General features: G+C 35.7%; 1 protein-coding gene across 2 annotated transcripts in view; it reads left to right on the top strand.

Moving 5' to 3' along the window:
* YLPM1 (YLP motif containing 1) overlaps positions 1 to 21,163 on the top strand; it is a 62,552-nt gene extending 41,389 nt beyond the window's left edge. Inside the window, exons 11-21 of one of the 2 annotated variants that reach the window (XM_043920747.1) lie at positions 485 to 639; positions 3,646 to 3,708; positions 3,991 to 4,110; positions 4,339 to 4,515; positions 4,603 to 4,686; positions 4,805 to 4,888; positions 7,068 to 7,148; positions 10,344 to 10,395; positions 15,520 to 15,650; positions 20,236 to 20,418; positions 20,745 to 21,163. In XM_043920747.1, the coding sequence (XP_043776682.1) occupies positions 485 to 639; positions 3,646 to 3,708; positions 3,991 to 4,110; positions 4,339 to 4,515; positions 4,603 to 4,686; positions 4,805 to 4,888; positions 7,068 to 7,148; positions 10,344 to 10,395; positions 15,520 to 15,650; positions 20,236 to 20,382 (1,094 nt within the window). In that variant the 3' untranslated portion in view covers positions 20,383 to 20,418; positions 20,745 to 21,163. Of the gene's footprint in view, positions 1 to 484; positions 640 to 3,645; positions 3,709 to 3,990; positions 4,111 to 4,338; positions 4,516 to 4,602; positions 4,687 to 4,804; positions 4,889 to 7,067; positions 7,149 to 10,343; positions 10,396 to 15,519; positions 15,651 to 20,235; positions 20,419 to 20,744 lie in introns of those variants that run through there. The other variant, XM_043920748.1, reaches the window with a different exon arrangement.
* Positions 21,164 to 25,157: the final 3,994 nt, after the last annotated feature.

Here is a 25,157-nt window from a genome sequence, read left to right as displayed (position 1 = left end):
ACAGAAACAAAATCACTTATAATCCCACCACCTACCTACCATACCACAGCCATTGTAATTTTGTATATTTCCTCTCATTCTCTCTTCACATACATATTAATGAAGTTGTAAACAAAGTCTGCATACAGTTTCTTTATTGTGCTTATTCTCATTGATACTATACTCTATACATTTTTCTGTATGTAAATCTATTATATTAATGGCTCTATGATAGTTCATCAAGTGAATAAGGTGTAAGACTCTTATTTTTGAACACTTAGATTGCTTTTAGTTTTTCACTGTTATAAATTAGACTTAAACTAGAAATTCATACCTATTTATATGAATAAGTTTTCCTAAGCTGGTGACTCGTTCTCATATATATTAACATATATATATATATATATATATATATATATATATACACACACATATATATATTAGGAGGAGTGGAGAGCATTAAAATTTTATAAATAGTTTTCTTGTTCAACTGCTGGCATCCTAGGAGAACGAAGAAGTTACCCAGAGGAGCGAATGCCCCTGCCAGCTCCTTCAATAAGCCACCAGCCACCTCCAGCTCCACGCGTTGAGAAGAAACCCGAATCTAAGAATGTGGATGATATTTTGAAACCACCTGGCCGAGAGAGCAGACCTGAGAGAGTGAGTCCTATGTGATTGACTAGTTTTATTGCAAATCAGAAGGTGATGAGAGATCTTTTTAGTATCCTGAACAGAATTTCTATACTTTTCTGTGACATGGTATTTTTTTTTTAACTTTTCAAAATTTATTTTATTGGAGTATAGTTGATATGCAAGGTTGTGTTAATTTCTTCTGTATAGCAAAGTGATTCAGTTACATGTATAGATACATATTTTCATATTTTCCATTATGGTTTAATCACAGGATACTGAACATAGTCCTCTGTGCTATACAGTAGGACCTTATTGTTTATCTCGTCTATTTATAATAGTTTGCATCTGCTAATCCCAGACTTCAATCTATCTTCCCCCATTCCCTACCTGGGCAACCACAGGTCTGTTCTCTATGTATGTGTGTCTGTTTCTGTACTGTAGGTAAATTCATTTGTGTCATATTTTAGATGCCACACATAAGTCATATAATAATGGTATTTCTTTATCTTTCTGACTTACTTCACTTAGTAATAGTCTCTAGGTCCATCCATGACATCATTTCATTTTTCATAGCTGAGTAGTGCTCCGTTGTGTGTATGTATCTTCTTTATCCATCATTGAACACTTAGGTTGTTGCCATGTGTGACATAGTATTAACATCAGATTCAGGGACTCTTACCATCTCCAAATCATCGTAAAATCTCATAAACTGCCTACCCTTTAGAATCTAAGAAATTAGAGCTTAATTGCTTGGCAAAAAGAAAGTGTTGATTATCCTTTAATTAAAAAATTTTTTTTAAGTGTTGAAAATTATAAAAAATAATTAAGAACTCAATTAATGCACTTTGAAGAAGGGAAAAGAGGATTTGGTCTTATGGCATGTGGAACTTAAAAGGAAGAATTAGGAGAACTTGGGTTAGTTTAGACTTACTTTCCTGGTGACCTCCGTATATATATACATATATATATAGATACATAGATATCTATATATATATACACACACATTCTTACATTTATCCTGTGTTGCAAAATAATTAGATTCCATTTAAATAAACTGATACTGGGATTTCTATCAGAGGTTTGACTCCATGCATGTATGTATTGTCACTGTTTTAAAGTCTAATTTTATCTGTTATTGGTATAGTTACTGTAGCTTTCCTGTGGTTGCTGATAACCTTTTTCCATCCTTTTAATTTAAATCTATTTGTGTCTTTCAATCTGAGATATGTTCCTTATAGATAGCATATAGTTTAGATCATGTTTTTTAGCAGTCTGATAATTTTTGCTTCTTAATTGGATTGCTTAAATCCATTCATGTATAATGTTATTCATGTAGATGGCTCAAGTGCCCTGTGGTTAGGATTCGGTGATTTTGACTGCTGTGGCCCAGGTTCAGTCCCTGGTTGGGGAACTGAGGTCCTTTAAGCCACACGGCAGGGCCACCAAAAAAAAGAGATATGGATGGCTTAATTCCATTCCTGGCTTGCTCAGCTGTGTTGAAATACAGTTGGTTTTTGTATATTGATTGTATATTGCTCAACATTGCTGAACTCATTTGTTGGTTCTAATAGATTTTTAGTGGATTCCTTGGAAGTTTTCCTGTATGTGAGATGATATAATCTTGCAGATGGAGATAATTTTACTTCTTACTTTTCAGTCTGGATGCCTCTTTTCTTTTTCTTGCCTAGTTGTTCAGTGTTGAATCGATATGGTAAGAGTGGGCATTCTTGTTTTATTCCTGAACTTAGAAAGAAAACTTTCACTCTTTCACCATTAAGTACTGTGTTAGCTGTGCATTTTCATTTGATGTCCTTTATCAGGTTGAGGAGGTTCCCTTCCATTTCTAATTTGGTAAATGTTCTTATCATGAAAGGATGTTGGATTTTGTTAAATGCTTTCTCTGCATTGGGATTTTTTTGCTTTTTATTGTATTGATATAATGTATTATTACATTAACAGATTTTAGATATTAATTGGTATCTCTAGGAGAAATCCTACTTGGTCATGTTGTGTAATTCTTTTTATATGTTGCTGGATTCAATTTGGTAATATTTTATTGTGAAGTTTTATATCCATATTCGTAAGAGATACCTAATTTTCTTGTGATGTCTTTGTCTGGTTTTGGTATCAGATTATATGCTGGTTTGAAATACTGGCCTCATAAAATAAGTTGTTAATTGTTCCTTCCTATTCTTTTTTTTTTTTTTTTCTGAAAGTGTTTGTGAAGAGTTGATATTTTTCTTTAAATGTTTGTTGGAATTCAGTGAGGAAGCCATCTGGGCCTGGATGTTTCTTGTTGGCAGTATTTTGACTGTTAATTAAGTCTCTTCACTTGTCATAGGTTTGTTCAGGTTATCTGTTCTTCTTGAGATCATTTCAGTAGCTTATGTGTCTCTTAAGAATTTGTCCATTTTGTCTGAGTTATCTAGTTTGTTGGTATGCAGTTGTTCATAGTAGTCCTTTATAACCCTTTTAAAATTTTTGTAAGGTTGGCACTCATGTCCTCTCTTTTTTTCTGATTCTAGTAATTTGAATCCTATCTCTTTTTTCTCAGTTTCTCTAAAGGTTTGTCAATTTTGTTGCTCTTTTCAGACAACTACCTTTTGGTTCCATTGATTTTTCTTTAATTTTCTGTTCTCTATTTTAATAACCTCTGCTCTAATATTATTTCCTTCCTTCTTCTTGCTTTACGTTTAGTTTGTTCTTCCATTTTCTTATGTTGTGTCTTCATTTTTATTAATCTCAAAGTATTTTTTAATTGTTGTTTTGATTTCTTCTTTGATCTATTGGTTATTTAAGAGTATGGTGTTTCATTTTTACATGCTTGTGCATTTCCCAAACTTTTAAATTTCTTTCCATTGTGGTCAGGGGTATGCTTTGTATTATTCCTGTCCTCTCAAATGTATTAAGGTTTATTTCATGGCCTATGGTATGGTCTCTCCTGGAGAATATTAGGTCATTGTTAACGCTAAGATCAATTCATTGTGGGGAAAAAAAAAAAACTAAGTGATTTTTTTTTTAAATGTATTTCAGATTGTTGTTATAATGAGAGGATTACCAGGCAGTGGAAAGACACATGTTGCAAAACTTATTCGAGTGAGTATGGAAAAGTGAAAGCATCACTTGCTTTTGTTAGCCGCTTGCCTTCTTAACAAGCAGCGTGATGTTGACACAGGTATTTCCTGTTTGTTCTGCTCTAGTTGGCCCATCTGGCAGGTGCTGTCTCATTTTGATCTGCTTAGACAGATACTTTTGCCCCAGCTTGATTTGAAACCACAAGAAGATTGCGTGGTATTTAGCCATAAGAAAAAACTTTGTGCACATTTATTAATTTATTCCATAAATTCTCTTTAACTTTCTTGAATATCTGATTTTTAGGATAAGGAGGTAGAATTCGGAGGACCTGCACCCAGAGTTCTAAGCCTGGATGATTACTTCATCACTGAAGTAGAAAAAGAAGAAAAAGATCCAGATTCTGGAAAGAAAGTGAAAAAGAAGGTATGGTATATTCCTCCCAGATTACATCCTAATTCATAAATAGTATTGAAAGCATGTTCAGAGAGAAATTATTGACTTTTTTGAACACAAACGTTAGGCTCAGGTGTGAAGGAAAAGACTACACCTGAGAAAGAAGGAAAGTTGTCTTTATCCAAATGCTAACCAGGGAAGAGATGTAAGGTGATCCTGCTTTTGCTAACTGTGCATCTCTTTTGTGGGGAATCTTAGGTAATGGAATATGAATATGAAGCTGAGATGGAGGAAACCTACCGTACCAGCATGTTCAAAACTTTCAAAAAGACTCTGGATGATGGCTTTTTCCCTTTCATCATCCTGGACGCCATCAATGACAGAGTTAGACATTTTGACCAGTTTTGGAGTGCAGCAAAAACCAAGGGATTTGAGGTATAGATTTAAAAGAACTTCAGAATGTTTTGTATTATCAAGTAAGCCTTGCCTTTGTTTGCTTAATCATTATTCATTTCTTCTTAGGTATATTTGGCTGAAATGAGTGCAGATAACCAGACTTGTGGCAAGAGGAATATTCATGGACGAAAGCTTAAAGAAATAAATAAGGTGATTATTATTATTATTTTATTTTTTTTTAAGAAAGCATAGAGGGCATAGCATGGTCTCTTGGTCTTTCTTTGAGTAGCTTCCAGAGATAACTTGAGTTCCTGAATCTCTCAATTAGATGGCTGATCACTGGGAAGCTGCACCTCGTCATATGATGCGTCTGGACATTCGTTCTTTGTTGCAAGATGCCGCTATTGAAGAGGTGAGTGTACTTTGGCTCAAAAGCAGCGCAGAAACCACCTTTTTCTCCGTTTTTACTTTGAAAAAATTTTAAATTACAGAAAAGCTGCATGGTTAGTATAAGAACACCTGCATGACTTTCATTGAGATTCACTGATTGTTAATATTTTGTCACATTTTTCCCTTAGATTTCTTCTGTTTCTTCTTGTTGTTACCGTTAGTACTATTCCTATTACTGTGAAACCATTTGAGAGTAAAAATGCAGACCTCATAAACCCTTATCCCCTAAATATTTCAGAAGATACCTCCCAAGAGCAAGGGCATTCTCTTACAGAAGTAGAAATCTCAGTTAACAAATTCAAGAAATTTAGCATTTGATAAGATCCTGTATTAGGTAATATAAATTTCCTGAATTCTTTCATGTACAGACCATATTCACATTTCGCCAGTTGTTTCTGTAATGTGCTGTATAGCAGTTTCTTAAAATCCAGGATCCAATCCTTTAAAAAATGGTTTCTCAGCTATGTCACAGTCATGAAAGACAAAGAAATCTTAAAGCATATTGGTCAGTTAACTGTTTTGTTAGCGCCCCTCATTGTGGGTTTGTCATGATTAGCTTTAAGTTAAACGTTAGCAGGAATGCTACATAAGTGACGTGTTCTTAGTGCATCATATCAGGAGTCATATGATGTCAACTTATTTTGTTATTGTTGATTAAAATGTTGATCACTTGGTTTTGGTGATATCTTCAAAGTTTTCTACATTTTCTCTTTGTAAGAAGTGATCTGTAGGGAGATACTTTGAAACTGTTAATATCCTGTTCCCTGACAGATTTTCATAGATTGATAATTCTTATCTAAATCTATTATTTGGTAGAAATAAATCTTTATCATGGAAAAGGAGAGATCTTTCTCTTTTAATCAGTTATATACCTCTGCTTTATTTGACTTCTTCCTGTGAATGAGAGTTATCGATATTCAGTGTTTCCACTGTATTTTTATGTGTTTTTGCCTCCCATGCCACTTGTCAACCCATTTCCTTCTGACTCCTGTCCCAGCCATTCTCTAGAGACTGTCTCACCCAAGAGTTCCATGACAGTGAACAATTCTCACGTCTCCTGTTGCGTAATTTTGCAGCCACATGTGACTATGTCCACCTTCTTGAAAACATTTTTTCTCCACTTCTATGAGTTTGCCCTCTCCTGATTTTCTTCTTGCGTCTCAGGTCATGATGCAAGTCTCCTTTTCAATCTCCTTTCCTGGCTTCTCTTGCTATCCAGTCCTTAAATGTTGAAATTCTTTAGAGCTGTATCCTAGGCTCTGCTTTCAGTCTGCACATTCTGTATAGATAGTCTTTCTGGTACCTTGAGTTGCCACTTACATGCCCTTAATATTAAATTGTAAAGCTTGGAATGAATTTTATCAGTATCTTAACAGTAATTATATCTGAGCGGAGAGGTTGTGGGTGATTTTTACAATTCTACTATTACTTTCCAAATTTTGTACCAAAAGATATGTATTACTATTACCTTAAAATACATCAAACTCAATCTATTCAATGTGTAATTCATCTAAACCTGTTCCTTTTCTAATAATCTCTTTTTTAGTAGCTAGATCCATCAATCACTTAGTTGCTGAAACCCTGACATTTTTACTCTCCATAATTTTTGACTCCCTTTATACTGCTGTTTGACTCTATCCCTCCACCATGTCTATACAAACTATAAACTTTTGTCAGTTTTATCTTATAAATACTTCTGTAGTCTTATACTCTCTGTTTGCATTGCTACTATTCTGGGCCAAGCTCTCATCATGACTTTTTACTATACCCTTTCTTAAATTTTGAGATTTGAATTATACATGTTTTATGTGATTGAAAAAATACTTGCTAAAGGTTTTCAAAAGAAATCCTAGTAATCTATAGTCATTCGAAACAGATAAGCATCCACTTAGATCATTATATTCAACTTTACAGGGAATTATGAAGATAGATAGATATTCCAGGAAAATGAAAGGCAAGAATATCATGTTATCTGTCAGTTCTGTTTCAAAGTTTAGGATATTAGAAATTTCTTAGTATGTAACTGTGAGTCTGCATCTTCCTCTGGGCAGCTGTGCTCATTTCAGATCTCAGTGAAGGACTCAACATTTTCCTGAATGTTAACTCAGTCTATTTTATGTGTGATTATTGTGGTGGTGTAGGTGGAGATGGAAGATTTTGATGCAAATATTGAAGAACAGAAGGATGAAAAGAAAGATGCAGAGGAAGAGGAAAGCGAACTGGTAGGAGACAGAACAACCACTTTGAACAAAGTGTCTCTTTATTAAAATTCTTAAGGGTTTAAATTCATCTCTGTGGTCAGATTACTATTGTTGATATGCACCTTAATGGTAAAAGTTTCCAGAATCATCTTCACGGAGACTTTTGGATACTTTTTATTTTTACCCCGACCAAAGGAAAAGAACCCTCTACTGTGTTGTTAACAAGAAAATTTTAAGAATGCCAAGATACGTACCCTTGTATTCACTCAACTATTTGTGGGTGGCTCTAGGGGAATATACTTTTTAAGAAAATCAATTACATATGAAAGAGCATTTTTACATTCCAGCAAATACATGGTACAGCCTATCCAACTTATGCATAATTGTCTCTTCTTTGCTATAAGAGCTCATAACTGAGTTTCTATAAACTGAGGCAGAAGAACTTATTGAATGAGGAGGCAGAGGGTTGCCACTGACTCCTGGATTTGTTCTTCTGCATTTTATCCTATTAAGTGATGGGGAAAATGATTTGACTGTGTAGGCAATGCATTTTGCTTAGGCCAATTAAAGGCTTACGTAAGTGTGAATTCAGAATTCCCGTGTACCTACTGTAAATGCTTTTGATCACACCTCTGTTGTGATGTCTGCCTTACCCTGTCATTCAAGAGTATGCGACTTCCAGACTTATGTTATTTTCAGTGTTTGCTAATGCGATACAGAGATTAGCAATGCCTTGAAATAGTGTTGCTTTTTTAATTCAAAATATTATTTGTTTTATTTAATACTTCAGCCCTTGCTAAAGTTGCTTTTCATATTCTTCTGAAAATGTACAAAGTGAGAACCCTGATTCTTCCCCCTAGAGAATACATGCTAAGAAGTGGTTTCATTAACCCGTGTGTGTTATAGAGGACTCTGGATAGAAACTGTGTGTTTGCATAGAGATGGTGTCAACCTCTACATTCCTAGATTTCGTATGTGGATTAAAAAATAAGCTTTAAAGTTAATGGCATTTGAGTCTCAGTATGTTTTTTTTTCCTTTAAACAAAGTCTTTTTATTTAATTAGATTGTATTTTAACATACATGACCTAAGGTGTAGGTAGAAAATTCACTTAAAGGTCCACGCTGTCCTGGAATATGGCTAATGACAAATTTAGTTACTTGCAGCGTGCATACTAGAAAGTCATCATATGAGAAATCTATAATGTCAGCTCTCTGAAACTCTGTCTTCCTTTGTAGAGATTTCAGCTCAGAATATGGTTCATAACATCTGACTTGCTTAGGTGTAGGTCAAAACTTGGAACTTTTAATTGAATGTACTATTATTTTTTAAAGTGAAACACACTGTAATACAGTATTTTTTCACCAGAAACATGGCATTGAAACTTTAGAACTCTACCCTGCTGAATTATCTCTTTTATTTCCAAGTAACCTAATGTTTCATAGAGTGAGAAAATGATTTTAAGTTTTAAGGAAGAAAAGGGTAGTTCCAGCAGGGAGAGCTTAATGTACTCATTTTGCTTAACCTTTATGTTATAAAACTTCTCTTAACCTTTTTTCAAAATGCAGAATCCAGATCTCCTATTCTTGGGTTCTATTCCAGGAGTAAAAGATTCTTGGAAAATTTTAATAAAAGGGTTAAGAGCAAGTATCTTGTCATTCAGACCATTTTAATGGAATTTTCACTCAACTTTGTTTTCTACTCTGTACTGATGACTACAGCTGTGTGAAATCCATACTTTCCTTGGTCAAGAGACTCCTTTGGGGGGAATCATTGGTATGATATTTTGTCTTCTTTAATGCCTCAGTGAATCTTGTAGCTATGACTCAGAATTTTAAAATATATTATTCTAGTGACACTTAAGGTTTTCAGATGATTTTTGAGATATAACAGTACAGATTCCTCAGTACCAAACTTTTAGCACCATCACTTCAACCTTTGTCTTCGTTTGTTCTTGAAAATGTATTTGGAAAAGATAATATAATTTATAATCTGAAATACTACCTAATTAGTTGAAGTTGAATTATTAGTCTGGCTTAAAGACTACAAATGTATAAAACCTGTTGATTTCCTGGAAGATTGATAATGCTCTAGTAAACTCTTACACAGAAGCTATTGTCATGAACTGTTCACCATACTTTCCAGCTTTACCTGTGTGTCAGTCTGTTCTATGAACCTCAGCATTCCCAGTAGTAGAAAGATACATTAATTCTTAAAAGAAGATGCTGACACCTTTGATGAATCTGTCCTATATAGTGAGTCCTAATATTAAAGTTCTGTATGTAAAGATCTAATAGAGAAGACCAGAGTCCAAATGAAGTGAAACCTGTTTTACTTCAGTGAATTATATGGAAATTAATTATAAATCAGTGAATTATATGGAAAAGGCATACATTTGCTAGGCGAATAAACTGAAAGGCTTTACTGCATAGTTAAATAGGTACATGGGGAAATTTGCAAATCTTTGTAGGACTTTGAAATAAACCACTCAGTTATTTTACTAAATAAGACACAAATTGCTTGTGGAGATTTCTGGTTTTTCATATAATAGAAAAAGTGTAATTTTTAAAAAACATCAGAAATAATAATCTAGCTTCCAGTTGATGAAAAAGTAATACTCTGAAATAGATTCAGTAAAATTAGTCTTTTTAAGATCTAACTGGTAAATGGATTGAATCATTTTAAAATGAGGTTGAACTTAATAATTGTGTTCAGTGATACCCAGTTTCCTCCTTTCTTCTGAGTATCTAAAATTACACTGGAATACAAAGTAACTGTCTTGAAGAATACTCCTTGGACCTCATGGCTACTATCACTTGATAATAGCAGTTGTGTTTAGAAATAACCTGGCTAGTATTGTAAGTTTTCTGCTCCTCTGAACGATGTTATTTAGCACAGTAACCACCGTGCATTCTTACTGCATTTGCTATACAGCTGTTTTCCAGACTACAGTTGTGTGTCCTGAACTGTAGTTGCCTCAAAGCGCCTTCATGATACTATTCTAAAGTGCCTGTCCTAAAATCTGGGTAGTGAAGTTCGTGAATTTGGTAATTCAGTTTCTTCAGAGATAATGAGACTGTTTTCCCTAAGGATATATTTATGAATAGTGAGTGGAAACTGAATCCATTCCCAGTTGTAATGCTTTTCCAATTCAAAAGTGATATGCATGTATGTGTCTCTTTCTAACCCTTCGAGCTTCTCTCTGTGTACGATTTAGGGTTACATTCCGAAAAGCAAATGGGAGATGGACACATCTGAGGCAAAGCTAGGTGGGTATTTCCTTTTTCCTGTTTTTATATGTGATACCTGATGGTAATGGTCATAGATCTTTCTGCTGTAAGAAGAACAAATTCCCCCAAATCTCTGCTTAAACAAAGATTTTAGGCCTACCTTACTACATCCTCAGTCTGTTTTGCTGACTTTCATTTATATCTTGTGACAGAGTAAATGCAAATATGTGATAAATTTAGTAATAAAATATTGTCACTCCTAAAATTCATTCATTTATATTAATCAGAAATGTTGGTGTAGATGAGATTTCTACATTTATAAAAGAATATTTAACTGAAGTTCAAAATTGAACTTGATTATGAATATTTTGAATAATAGTGGTAGTAAAAATAATAAATAATTGAAGTTTAAAAATTAATTAAAAGCAGTTATTTTCTTTGTATAATAAAAGTTTATAAGTGGGGGAGGTAGATATATAATTTAGGTTTTTGAGGAGCCTGGTTTGTAAGATTCCATTTAAATTTTCCTCCAGCTGGTCTTTAGTGAAGGTTGCAAGGTAAACTGGTGAAAATTATTGTTTAAATAAAAAATTGGAGTTGCTTAACGTGGGGTTCTTTGTCAAGTAGAAAATCACATATATCCAGTGGATTTTCCACCAGTATTTCATGGTAATATTACAGAACTTTTTTTTTTAATCTCACCTAAAGAGAACCATTTAATATGTTGATTAAGATGTATTAGTAAATAATTTAAGCTGGTGATATAAGATTTTTCTAAAAGATGGACCATGCTACTGTATGAGGTATGACTGTTGGTCTCCGCATTTTTCTTCTGTAATTATGCTGTAACCCCCAGAGCTGAAGTAACCATAGAAACGTACCTTAAATTTATAGAACAGTTTGAATAATTTAGCTGCTTCACTGTTTGGGATATACTGTCTGTGTTTCTGACATCAGAGGGATGCATTTTATACACAGTTGCGTTGACTGTGCCTTTTATTTTGCCCAGTTGATCATGTGAGCCATTGATGTTGACCAGATCTAATGTTAAAAGATAATTCTGTAAACAGTAGTGTTACCATATTGTTGGGATAGATGCTTTGTTGCAAAGTCTAGTTTTTTATCTAGTGTACGGCATGTGAAAATTTTATGTGGTTATTGACATATTCTTCCATTCATCCTTCCTCTGTGGGAAATCCATTTTAATAATAACCAACTATCTCATTCCTTGAACTTTTAAAGCACTTGAAAGTACTTAAATGCAATTAAATATGTAGGAAAATAATAATCACAAATTAGTTTTAAATAATAATGCTTTAGATATGTTTGTTTTAACATTAGTTTAAATCTGAAGTTCTGTACTTATAGAATAACCTATAAGACTATAAGATCATTTTCCTCTTTCCTGCTTCTCTAAGTAGTGATTATCTTTTGGGGCAAAGAGAAATGGCAATTAAAGAGCTACGGGAATTATACAATGTTTTAGCTAAGCATATAATCTTTATGAGGCCTTTGTAATATATTATCTAGGATAATGCTTTTTTTAACTTGAGCTGGTCCACACTCTTATTTTCCTTTCTAATATCTAAAGAGAAAGGAAAATGTAATTTAGTTATGATGATTATCCAAGATAATATGACATTAATCTTGATATCACTTTCCAGAAAAAATTCTGGCCTGTCTGCTATTTGCTTCTCAGAAAATACATTTAATACAAATTACTCCATTTTAGGTTTTTTTTTTTTTTTTCGGCTGTGAGGCGTGTGGGATCTTAGGCCCCTGACCAGGGATCAGATCTGCACTGCCTGTATTGGGAGGCCAAGTCTCAATCATTGGACTGCCAGAGAAGTCCCACAGATACAGACCATTTTAAAGACAATTCCAGAAATAGAGTTGTTAAATAAACCATTTCAGTTAAAGGCACTGAAGATCTAGTAATGAATCTAGGAAATAAGTTCTTAAATGTTTGCAGCTGGGTTTTTGTTTGTGACAGTGATGTTCCATATAATGACTCGCCTCTTGCACCACTTTGTTATCTTGAGAGCTAAATCATCTGTCTAGGAAGGAGTGTGAGCCTTCCTGAAAGTACTTCTTTGATATTGGTCCATGGAGCCAATTGAGAAGAGCCTAAAGCACGAGGCTCTGTTCTTTTATGTCACCTTCCTTACCGTAACAAATTCAATAGATTTGACTACCAGGTACAACTTTATTTTTCTGAGTACTTTACCAACATTTCTTAAATATCTCTTGGTAACATGATTATGCTGGGTGGACACATGTTGAACTTTCGTAGTATCATGTATTGAGCTAGACAAGCTGAATCTATAATGGAGAAATGAATTGGTCAAAAAAAAAGAAGAAATGAATTGGCCAATGAGAAAATATTCACTTATTTGTAATCTTTCAAGCAGCTGTTAAATCTTATTGTTGAGTCTTGATCTGTGTTCATTAAGTATAGTATTCAGTTCAGCCTCTGTGTGTGTGTGTGTGTCTGTGTGTGTGTGTGTTAAAGCAGAAGCGGTGTGATTTTAGGAAAAATCAGAACTAGCCTGAGTTGCATCTGGCTTGGCTCTCATGGAGTTGTTGAAGACTGACTGTGACCCACTCTCAGTAGCACTTTCTTTTCCAGCTGGGACACAAGCACCCTAAGGCAAGGGTGGATGTTATATGCCACATCAAATGCTAGGATTCAGCATTCAAGCTGCTTAAATTCCACTGACATGATTTTGGTTTCTCAAACAGTGAAAACCAAAAGCATACTTGAGACTGTTGTCATCCTAATTTGGGTTTCTTCATGTAGCTTACTTTTGCTTTCCTCATCTCACTGTCATTTGTCTCTGTTACTGAGTTACTGTGGACTGGCCTTCTACCTGTCAGGCAGTTTCATCTCTTCCCAGTTGGAATGTAATTATTATTGTATAGGCATGTAACCCTTGTGTGTTCACCATGAGCAAATTTTCAGAAATATCATTTATGTTTAGAAAACATATAGATGTATCTAAAATTATTTTTCTGTTGTGCTATATATAATATACTGTTTTGAAGATACGGTAAAATTCTGTGACCTGCCGAGTTGGATATTTAAACTTTCATCTTCATCTTAAAACTTCATCTTTTGAAATTCAAACCTCTGAAAATCATTAGTATGAGTGTATTGGATACCAGTCGTCTTCTGTAACTAACAAATGCCCCAGATTCCTCTTCCTTCACCTTATGCCATACATCTGTGTGTTTGAGTTTCCAGGATGCCATGAGGAGGAGGTATGAACCTTTCTTCAGCTCCAAGAAGGAAACTTTAAAGTTGTTGTGCACAATAAAATTTCAAATTAAACATTACAAACAAGGGTGTTCAGACTAGAAATACATACTCTTCTGAACTTCCATGTTGCAAATGGGGAACTCCTGGTGTGTAACTCCTGTCATACACCCAGTGTATGCGGAAGAGTTCTTGTAGTTTTCACATTGTCCTTCTGTAATTGCTGCCTGACCATGTTCTGTTCTTGGAATTGAAATATGAAATTTTCCTTTGAAGTATGTTAATGTCGAAGTTGCTCTTATTAAGTTTGGAAATCCTTTGATGTTTGTTCAGTAAGTGTTGGAGTGGCTGATACTTTACACTATCCAACTGAGAACAGTTTTACTGTTTGTGGGGCTTTGTTGGTTTTTCTAATGCCATATTCTATGTCCCTGTGCAATCAAGGTGTCACCTGTAAGATCTTGTGTAATATGGCTTGTCCTATACATGTAGGTTAGAGCCCCTTGGTACAGCATGTGATTTACAGAGGAGGTTAGAAGACTGTTTCTGTTGCACTCATCCATGTTAAAAATTTGCCAAAGTGATATGATAAAAATCTTGAGTTTTGTAAAGTGTTGTAGTTTGCCTTGCTGATTTTTCAATAATATTGCTTTTATGGGGGTGGGGCTTAGGAAATAAAAGCTTTGACAAGTATACAAAATCTTACTGGTTTTTGAGATCTGTATGGTATGCATAATTAGTTGTGTGTGTAACTTTTACATTTGAAGCATAAACTCACCTTGCCTTCTGCTTCCATTGTACTTTTATTTAAGGTTCTGTCTGCCTTGATGCCTAAAAGATTTCTATTATATACACCCTTCACCATTATGGAGTTAAATGAAGTGTGGTTATTGTATGTTTCTGAAGTGTGTAGCTTTTCCTTTATTGACCTACTTAATAATAGTGTATTTTTATAACTGTAGATGATCCAAAAGTTTAGTGCTTCAGTGTAGTTTTTATATATATATATGTACATATATATGTGTGTGTGTATATATATATAAAACTTAATATTTCACATGTAGAATTCAAGATCACAACTAACAACCAATAAAAAAGACCATGCACATTTCCATCATGTGTTCTTGAAGACACCTAAACTCATATCTCATAATTTCTGAATCAGCAATCCCTGTTAATTTAATTGATTTAAGTTTGGGACCTTTGGAAAACCTCTCAGATTGAGAATTCAGAACGAAAATTCAGATCCAGCCACTTTGGCTGACTAGCCCTCAACCTCAGAATAGTCAGCAGCACTTTATAACCAAAGAAAGTGGTGATTTGTATGATTGACTTACTCGTAAACGTTAACTTACGGCAAATCCTGTCACAGTGTTCAAAATCCCAAGAAACTGTTCATCTAAAACTTTCCCAAACATTAGCTTGTCTCATTAAGTTCTTGTACTACCTGTTTTTCATATAACACGATAACACACATGATTGCAGATCGAATGGGTGGTGTTAATGTTGTGTTAAAGAAACAAGAACAAAAAAGAATGGAAGAAATTGCTTTTGGAAAAACTCAATGTTGCTTTTTGTCAGAACATGAGAGCTGAAGTGTGATTTTAGGTGGGTGGGGAGGATAAGGAGGCCAGGAAACAAGTGTCTTCTCTTGCTCTGCCCATATTTGTTACTTAAACCAGCATAGTAATGTAAAGACTGCCGGTATGAACACCAGATAAAGAGTGGAAATTGCGCAGAACTTGATAGCATCTCAGCCGAGAGGAGAGCTTGGATCTGCAAGCGGTGCTGCTCTCAGGAACGCGGCCGAGCCCTGCGACGGCGCTCCAGCCTGCTCTCCCTTGTGTGTGTGTTGTGTGCAAGCTCACACTCCCCCTTAATGCTACGGCTCTGTGTTTGTCCCTCAGACAAGCTGGATGGCTTGAGAACCGGCACAAAAAGGAAGCGTGACTGGGAGGCTATTGCCAGCAGAATGGAGGACTATCTTCAGCTCCCTGATGATTACGACACTCGTGCTTCTGAGCCTGGGAAGAAGAGGGTGAGAGACCATGAGTGGTCCCCAACAGTTAAAGGCCTGTTTAGACATCTGGTTTTAGAAAGTTAAAGTCAGATAAATACGGATGCTATTTTTTAGAGTGGTTTGGTTTATACTGCACCATATCACACATTTATAAAAGAGACCTTACAAATTATCCGATCAAAATGTACAAATAATTTAAATAATGGAGGACAGAGCCTCACATGGTTAGCACATTGTCAGCCTTAAAGGAGTTTGGAATGGCTGCTTGTGCCATTTTGTCATGGAGCAAGAGAGTCAGGTGTGAAGTATTGAAGAGAATCTGTGGGACTTCTTAATGGATCAGATGTAGAGGGTCCAGGATGGATGGGATCAAAGGTGACTTTTCAGGATTCTGGCCATAAGTATTCCAGGTATGTGATGCCATTTACTGAGTTAGCGTAAAGTAGGGGAGACTTAAGTTTGAGAGTGAAAACGCAGTTCAGTGAGGTACCAGTGAAGTTAGAAGTGGTAATAGGACTCAGGACTGCAAAATTTAGAAGTACAGATAGAGGTAACTGTTTTAAGAAGGAAAGAATAGTCCATTGTTAAATGATACAGAGAAGACAAGTAAACTGAGAAGAGAGAACTCATCATTGAATTTGGCAGCATGGTGATTGCTGATGTGTGATCAAAAAAAAGTCAAGCTTTCTTAAGAGAGTTGAGGAGAGAAGCCAATATCGAGCAGATTTGAAGAATAGGAAATGAGGAAGTGCAGAACAGCAAATGTAGATAAGTTTCTGAAGGAGCTTAGCTATGATAGGGAGCAAAACAATGAAGCCATGATGTTGAATAGGTCTTCCACACAGATGGGAAATTCAATAAATGTGTATTTGTATACATCCTTTAAAACACAATAAAGTAAGAGTTATACTATTGTACATGATCCACATAAAGCTTTTCCAGCCAGTCTGTCTTGATCTTTCTTTTAAGTATATACAGACCTACCATTCTTTTTATTTTATTTTTGGCTGCACCGCACAGCAGTTTCCTGACCAGGGATTGAAACCTGGGCCCTTGGCAGTGAAAGCGTTGAGTCCTAACTGCTGGACCACCAGGGAATTCCCTACCCTTCTTTTTAGATGGCTGCCTAGTGTACCATCATTGGTTGAATAATCAGTTATTTATCCATTTCCTTATCAGTGGATGCTTATGCTGTTTTCGTTTTATTGCTAATATAATACTGTAGTGTAAGTTGCATGTGTTTGTCTTGGCAACCTTTTGACAGTGTATCTCTAGGGTGTATTTTTAGCCTTAAAGCTGCAAACTCATAGAATATGCTGTATCATTCTGACAGCTCTTATGAGATTGTGTCCCAAAAAGGTTGTACCTATTTATACACCCACATGTAAGTAAATGCCTGTGTTTTCTGCACTTGCACCAGCAGTGCTGTTACTGAACTTTTTAACTTTTGACAATCTGATAGGTGAAAAATGGTATTTCATTTTGCATTTTGCCAAGTAAGAATGAAGTTGTTTATCATTTCTTTATCTTTACACATCATTTCTTTTTTTATGAATCCCCTCAGTACTTTAATAGTAAAAGGATGTTTATTGTAAGAGAATGAAAAATGCCACTTCATTACAGTGGAAAGCATTACAGGGACTCCAGGTTTCAAACAGTGCAGACAGTCCCTGGGCATGCCCTTGTTTGTGTGTCTTGAGGCCTGATTAGTGGCCTTCTGTATCTGGGTGGTCCAGCTCCACCCAGGGACTACGTGTCCTGATACCCCTTATTCCAGTTTTAAGGTTGGGGCAACAGAAGCAGAAATAGCTCTTTCTTGGGATTAATAATTTGGTGTAACAGTGAATAATCTCAAGTGAGAAATATTTTTCTCTAGTTCATTTTTAGTTGGGTAACTATTACTCTCTTCAATAGGGAGTGTGTAATCCCATATAATTTACTCTGTAAGCTAAGTGGACAAAAGCGTGAGCTGTACACATCCTAGTTCATTAAGTGGCTCCCCTTTTCATTCCCCTCCCTGCCTTCCTTCCTCATTTCAAATTGTTTTTAACATTCAAACCATTTTCCAAAATCAACTTCTGAGCACAAGGAAATCCTGCAGGTAGCATGGAATGCAGGACTCATTACTCATTCCTTTCCCAGAGTCGCTTGATTTCTATAATACAGCTTTTTATAAATATTGGGTAGATTCCTGGGATTTACACTGAAACACAAAGGTAGTTCTGTAGAATTGATCATACTAGAGTTTTACCAAAATGGCTAGGATTTAAAATATAATTAAAAAAATTTTTTCCACTTGCTTAGTTTTGTATAAAATGACTTTAATTTGTGTTTCTTTGATAAGTGTAGAAAAGTGAACATTTCCCGAGTTTTGTTTGAGAACTGAAATGTTCTAGAGATATTTTTGGTGACAGTGGATAAAATGTACACATGTAAACTTCTGAGTATTGGTCAAGAGTGTTCTTTACTATACCTTCTTTTTTTTTTTTTTCCCCTTAACAGCTAAGGTAAATGGCAAAAAATTGAGATTGTAAATCTCAATAAAAGTACCTCTCTAGGAAGGTTAGGAGGGACACTTGACATTTACCAAGCCATTCTTAGTTGCAAGTCATTACTCTGCTGCTTACTTTTTTTTGTAATCATTCATTCCTTTTACAGAATTGTATGTCTGTGTGTCAGGTCTGTGCAACTGCGGCCTCATAATATTTTCATTTCAGCTTTAAAGTTTTGGGCATTTGTGCTGAAACATATTGCTTTTTTAAAATATAACTATTTTCTTTCTAATTCCATATTCTTTATTTTATCTGAGTTTTAAAGACTTAGAATTTAAACTTCACATTTAAAACAACTTAGTTTACACAGGGCAAAATTGATTAGTGTATTTAAATTCTGTGCTAAGGATGTCCTGTGGACTGTTTTCAGTCTATTTCTTTGTTCAGTGGCCACAATTCATCTGTCTGTCCATCTATACATTCTTCATCCCCCTTAACTGTAGTCATCTGTTGCTAAAATGTGTACTCTTGATCCCAAGGATAACTGAAGAGAGGGTACATAAATTTGTCAGAATAAATACATCAGCATTAATGAGCAGAAAGCCCAGAGATCTTGGTATTCAGAAATCCACATTATTTATTAGGCTTTTTATTAAGCCTCATGAAGGAAATTGAGCCATAGGTTTTCTGCCCACAAATAAATCTACCCTAAAAAGAGTCCGGTATTATCAATTTTCCCCCACAGCTGTTAACTGTGTGTATTGTCTTTAGCCAGTGGTTGATAAGAGCAATTATCAGGGGAAGAAATAAAAAAGAAGTCAGGCCTTTGATACCATCCCTATAGACAGTAGTAGGGAGGGTCATTTTACCTCTTAGAGCAGTTGCACATTTCCAGGTACAGCGTGGATGAACGTGCTCTGGTTCCCTCTCCTTGTTATAGATCACAATCACAACAAATCACAAGCCATATTTAAAATACCATCTCTGCAGACTTTGGTACTAGGCAACTGCAAAGCACAGTTATAAGTATTTTATCTTTTACAGGTTAAATCTGCTTATATTTTTAAAATTATTACTATAGTACATACAAATCCATATTTTAAAAATATCAGAATACCAATAGAAGATATCCCTGATTCATATATTTGTAGGGATAATCTTGCCATAAATGATATCAACTGAGTCTATCTCTTGGTCTCTTTATCTCATCAGTAAAAGTAATGATACCAGCTCCCTGTTTTCTAAGAGTAAATTTCAAAAACTTTTATTATGTGGAGATGAGACTCAGTCTTTGATCTAGGATGCTTATGGTCTGTTAGGGAAGGGAGATCTGTCAGTGGATAATTGCAATATAATGTGAAAGTTCAAAACTAGACATGTCAAATCTGGAAGTAACTCCAGGAAAGCAGTGATTATTTGATTGGCAAAGGACAAGAGGGATAAAGCAGGGTTTGATGACTAGATTCACGCTAGGTGGATCAGGTTAGAGCAAAGGCATTTCAGGAAGAGAGTCTAGTATATGTAGGTTTACAGAGATGGGAATGGCCCAGTGTGCTCTGAGAGCTGAAAGTACTTTTGTAACTGGTGAGCTACAGTCCATGGGTTTGCAAAGAGTCAGACACAGCTAGCGACTGAGCACACATCTGTAAAGTGTCATCGGTACTGCCCAGAGAAGCTGCAGGAGGACAGGGCCAGATCCAGAGGGGCCTGTGCGCTTGGATTTTATTCTCTAGGTTGGGCAAGGATTTAAAGCTGTGGCAGAGTGGACCAGAGGAAGTGAGAATGAAGGCAGGGAGACTAGGCAGAAGTTAGTGCTTTATATTTTACTTCAGGTAAAAAATGAGGCTGGTGAACAGAAAAAGGGTGATAGGAGGTGGAGGGGACAGGGCTGAACTGTTCAGGAGCTGGTGTGGCTAGGACTGTGATTGACTCAAGTTTTCTTTCTGTAACTTAGGATGTATGACTGTCTTCAGTTCTCCAGTTAACTTCTAATTTTTTAAACCCCTGGCCTCAGATTAGTTATCCTACCCATTAAACTATTCAGAAAGCTAAGAGACTCTTTGCATATTTATTTTTTCCTAAAGCCCAGCCTAACACTGTTTTCTTTTTAGGTGAGATGGGCAGACCTGGAAGAAAAGAAGGATGCAGATAGGAAAAGGGCCATAGGTTTTGTGGTCGGACAGACTGACTGGGAGAAGATCACAGATGAAAGTGGTCACCTGGCTGAAAAAGCCCTCAATCGAACCAAATATATATGAAACTTAGTTTTTGAATGGAGTCATTACTCCTCTAAGGTAAGGGTACACGGTCATATAAATAGCCTACTGTGTGTTGTTTTGAAGAGTTTGAGATAAAGAAGACAGCATGCTTTGCTAAAAATGCTTCTCTTATATTATTTTCTGGTTCCAAGAGTAAGTATGTGCCAGTTGCCAGCATTTACAGTACAGGGTATTAGAAAAGGAAGCAATTTTCTGCAACCTGGCTTACTTATAAAAATACAAGACTTAAGATAAGCTTGAATTCTGTAGATTTGGGAAGGAGTGGCATGATGAGAGACTGAGGTCTGCTGAATTTTCTGTCTGTTCCTTCCTGCCGTGACAGCCTTTTCTTTTCTTTGCAGGTGGTTCGCGTTGAGGTGATCTGAAGCCACGACCTCATGGAGCTTCGTTGTGTGTCCCCTTGCTTCCACGTTTCAGTTTTTGTTTTGTTTCTACTGCTTTAGTTTTTTAAGGTTCTCCAGTGTCCCCAAGAGGTATTAGAGTCTTGCTCTACTTGAGCAAGACATTAATTTTTCTTTTTAACTACTTTGGGGAGGGAGGGAGTGATAGCGTAACTGCTGAAGCCAGGTGGAGATCTGCTGGAGGACTCCAACAGACAGTGTTTCCTCCACTGTACAGTTGTCACAGACTATCTCTATCATCATTGCTTTGTGGCTGTTTTTGTTTTTTACTGTATGTAACTGGTAGCTGATTGTACTAGGATTAAAAAAAAATAAACTTTCATGATAAAGCCATGAGATTCATGGGCTATACAGCATGAGCCCCTTTCTCTTGTTTTCTTAATTTTATTTTTATTGCTTTTTTAATATGGTGTGTTCTGATTACATGCTAGTTGAACGTCTTAAAAACCTCGTTCGCATCTATGATTCCATAACACATGTTATAAACACAAGGCTCAGCAATGTTCACAACACTTATCTTTGTTTTATAGCTGATTTCTTTTTCTGTCTTTGTGTCTTGAAGACTGATAGAGACAATTTTAAATATTTGTCTGTTCCCCTGGAGCACATCTGTTCTGTATCATGTTTTATTGTTGTTGGGTTTTTTTTTTATCCTTTCTCTCTTCCTCCCTATTTTCTTTTCCTTCCTCTTTTTACTTTCTCCCTTCATGTTCTCTAATGTTTCGATTTTTCTCTAATCTGACTTTGACTCCTGGCTCCTGGGTGGACAAAACTGATGTACTCTATGAAGCTTTGGAGCTTGTTGCCTGACTACTGAACTTGAATTGTTGGTTTTTTAAGTCAGGATTGCAAGGCAGGGATATGGCAATGCAGAGCGCTCTGGCAGGCAGCCTTTAAGTCTGTCAAGTTTTTAGGTTCTTGCCAGATTGCTCATTATTGGAAAGCATGGCCTTCTGCTTAAAATTTTATCTCTTGTGAATGGTACCAGGTGGAGCCTAGAAATTACATAGAGCTAAAACCCAAGTAGCGTTCCTGTTTAAAATCGGAAAAGGAGCTCCTTTCCCTTTTTTATTCTGTAAAGAAAAAAAAAGTTTCCAGCATGAGAGAAGACCGAGAAGAGACTTCTCTCTCAAGTGTCATTTCCACTCTGTAATCTTAACTCAGCAAGCTGCACATCTGTTTACAGAAGGCTTGAATATTTTGAAATGTTTACCTTTATCTAAAAAACCAAGAAACCTTTTAGTTTTATTACCTACATTAAATGTTGTGTGAATAGAGATAATATTGCCATTCAAATATTAATAGTATTATTTTGGGTTCAAGAACTTCATAACACTGAGGACTAGTGGGAAATTCTGATGAATCTCTATACTTTTTAATCTTTCCTACAATTCTGAATGTTTAACGTAAGAGACTTTATGTTATTAACAAGTCAATATTGAATGTATAATTTGCTACACTAAGTAACTTCTGGTGTTGGTAGTATTTGAGAAACTACTTTGGTTGCTTACTGGCCGATGGTACCTTTCTATGTAGTGATCTTTATCAGCCACCTTTATTATGTTGAGTGAGGTACGTCACAAGATGGTCAACAGAACTATTGTTTATACGAAGACCAACTTACTAATTATTGAATCTACCAAATGTCTGTTTTCAACAAAAACAAAATTTCTAGATTGTGTTCTTTAGTTCAGGAGGTAGGTATATATATGTTCTTATAGAAGATGCTTTCCTTCAGTTTCTTAACCTTTTTAATGTTCTGACAGCATTCAGAATGCCAGTGAAATGAGAAGTGGCAATCACTCACGAATCACTTTAAATCCGTCATGTTTTTGCCTTGCAGCCATGGCTTTGTGCCTGCGATCTTGTGCCAAGAGGTGGTAGGGAGAAGTGAACAGGGTCAGAAATAACCTCTGCTGGTTTTCAGAAGGTACTGATTAATATTACTGGTAGGTGTTGAACATAGACTGTTTCCTGCTTTAGGAAATTGGTATACTATAATCCAGTGAACAGGATTAATAAGAGAAAGATCAGGCACCAAAAAGCAAGTATTAGTCTGTTGACGTTTGAGTTTGCTAGTCTGATACGGAACTGGTAAGAAATTCTTAAATTTACTGTATCACTTGAAGCAGAATAGAAGAGAAAGATCAGGACTATATTAGAGAAATTTGGTGTGAGCACAAGTTACCTTAGAACACAAATATTTTAAGTTTATTAAGAGATGCCCTTGGAATACAAAGGACTGAACTTTGGTTGCATTTATTTGCTAGCATTTTACGAACATTGTTTTCCTTAGCTCAGAAAGCTGCTTGGTATGTTTTTTTTTTTAATTTTTTATTTTAAGCATATTAAGTTTATTTAAAATTGGTACTTGCCTTAATACAAAATAGTCTGATGTTGGAAAAGTTCTGTTATCTTTTAATGCTTCAGATCTTTTAAACTAAATGCAAAACCTCTCTCTTCAGCAGTTGAATTCTACCTGTAAACTCCTTGTGCAAGGAACGTGGATGAGATGCAGAAATCTTTCTATTTGGGAATCATTTATTTAGGGTTAAGCTGGCATGTTCAAACTGATTACAGAAACTGAAAATTGTTGGGTAGTCTGCTTGTTGACACTTATTTGATTCACATAGTTTTCTAGAAGTTTTTTATTTGGTTAAGATATCAATGGTTAATTCAGAAGGTTTTTTTCTCTTGGATAAAGATAAAATCTTAAAATTTACTGGCTGGATCTTAAATTTACTGACTGTGTTCATGTTCCTTGTGAAAATCCTGATTGTTGATTGGCCAGATCAAAGTAAGCTCTGTTTCATTTGGAGACCAAGTATTACATTCTGAATTGGAGTGACTAAAAATTTATTTCTTTGAAGGCACCTCTGCTTCTTATGTAAAGTATTTTATCTTCTAGCTATGCAAGGTGCAGATAATTTTGGTTATAATAGACATCTGGAGTCAGCTTACTACTAGGACTGTAAAAACAGCAGGTTGTCAGCTATAAAGAGACCATTCAGATGTTTCAGACTGGATTTTAGAGTTCAAAGTTAACCAAAACTGAGATGAATTTTACTAGGCTAGAGAAAAATGATTCCTCATTTCTAGCCTTGACTGGTCCTAATACACATTCAGGTTCCTTTCTTGAAAGCTGTGTAATCTTAAGTTATTTACTTAATCAAGTTAGAAAGTAAAAATAAATGAAACTCACTTATCAAAGGTTTCTGTGAGGAGCAAACTAGATAATGCTTGTAAAACTGCTTGGCATAGCACCAAGCTCAAAAATTGGTAACTGGCCATCATCATTATTTTTTGACTTGTTCTTTCATATGTGCTTTTAAAATTAAAATTTTTCACTTGGCTTGAAGATAATTGTCACCTTTTATAGTTAGCTACCATAACTGAGCTAGGCCATATGAAATAGTGCAGTGAGTGAGGGTTGGAAGAGTAATAATTTAGAAGCATTTTCAGGTAACCACTGAAACTGATCTTTAGAACCAGTATGGAGGTTTGTTTAAAGGAATCACTAAGGTGCAAAGGCTAATAATTAGTAAGTACCCAGGAGGAAAGTGAAAGTGAAAGTCACTCAGTTGTGTCCGACTTTCTGTGACCCCATGGACTATACAGTCCATGGAATTCTCCAGGCCAGAATACTGGAGTGGGTAGCCTTTCCCTTCTCCAGGGGATCTTTCCAACCCAGGAAGGGATGAGTACTAATGGAAAGCTGTTGCCAGACCACACATGTGAACAAAGGTGAAGGCGCTGAAGCATTGATTTGCCTTGTCACATATTCAAAAAGAAAATAGTAATTTTTTATGAATAAGTAATACAGTCATATGTTATAAAATTCAGAAGGTTTGAGAGTATGTATAGTAACATCTTCTTTCCATCCCCGTCCTCAGCCTCCCACTCTCCTGTCTACAGGGACAACCAGTGTTGACTTTCTTTTGTGTCCTTTCAGAAAAATCCTGTGGCTAAGCAGTTAATTTCGCTTTACCCAAATGGTAGAGTGCTACCCACACTGCTGTCTTGTCTTTTGTTACAGTGTCTAGGAGGTCTTCTGGTCACACGGGAACAGTCCCATTCTCATCCGGCTCCTACGCGCCTCTCCTCTCCCCCTTCTCCCTCTCTTCTCTTTCCTCCTCAATCTTCCAAAGGTACCTTCTAATTGTAAGGAGCTTCACTGACAATTTTTAGAAATTTACCTGTATTTCTGTTCTTTACAGGTAAATGGCACAGAATATGTATGTATTTTATGGGTCTGTCTCTATACAGTTTTATCACATGTGTAGGTTTTGTATATCGACCCTCATCTTTCTCTCCTGCCGCCACCTCTGACCCTAGGCAACCACTAATCTGTTC

Source organism: Cervus elaphus, chromosome 12, assembly GCF_910594005.1.
Source record: "Cervus elaphus chromosome 12, mCerEla1.1, whole genome shotgun sequence".
Taxonomy (NCBI): domain Eukaryota; kingdom Metazoa; phylum Chordata; class Mammalia; order Artiodactyla; family Cervidae; genus Cervus; species Cervus elaphus.
Note: the sequence above shows the minus strand (reverse complement) of the source record. Positions and strands in the feature narration are given on the sequence as shown.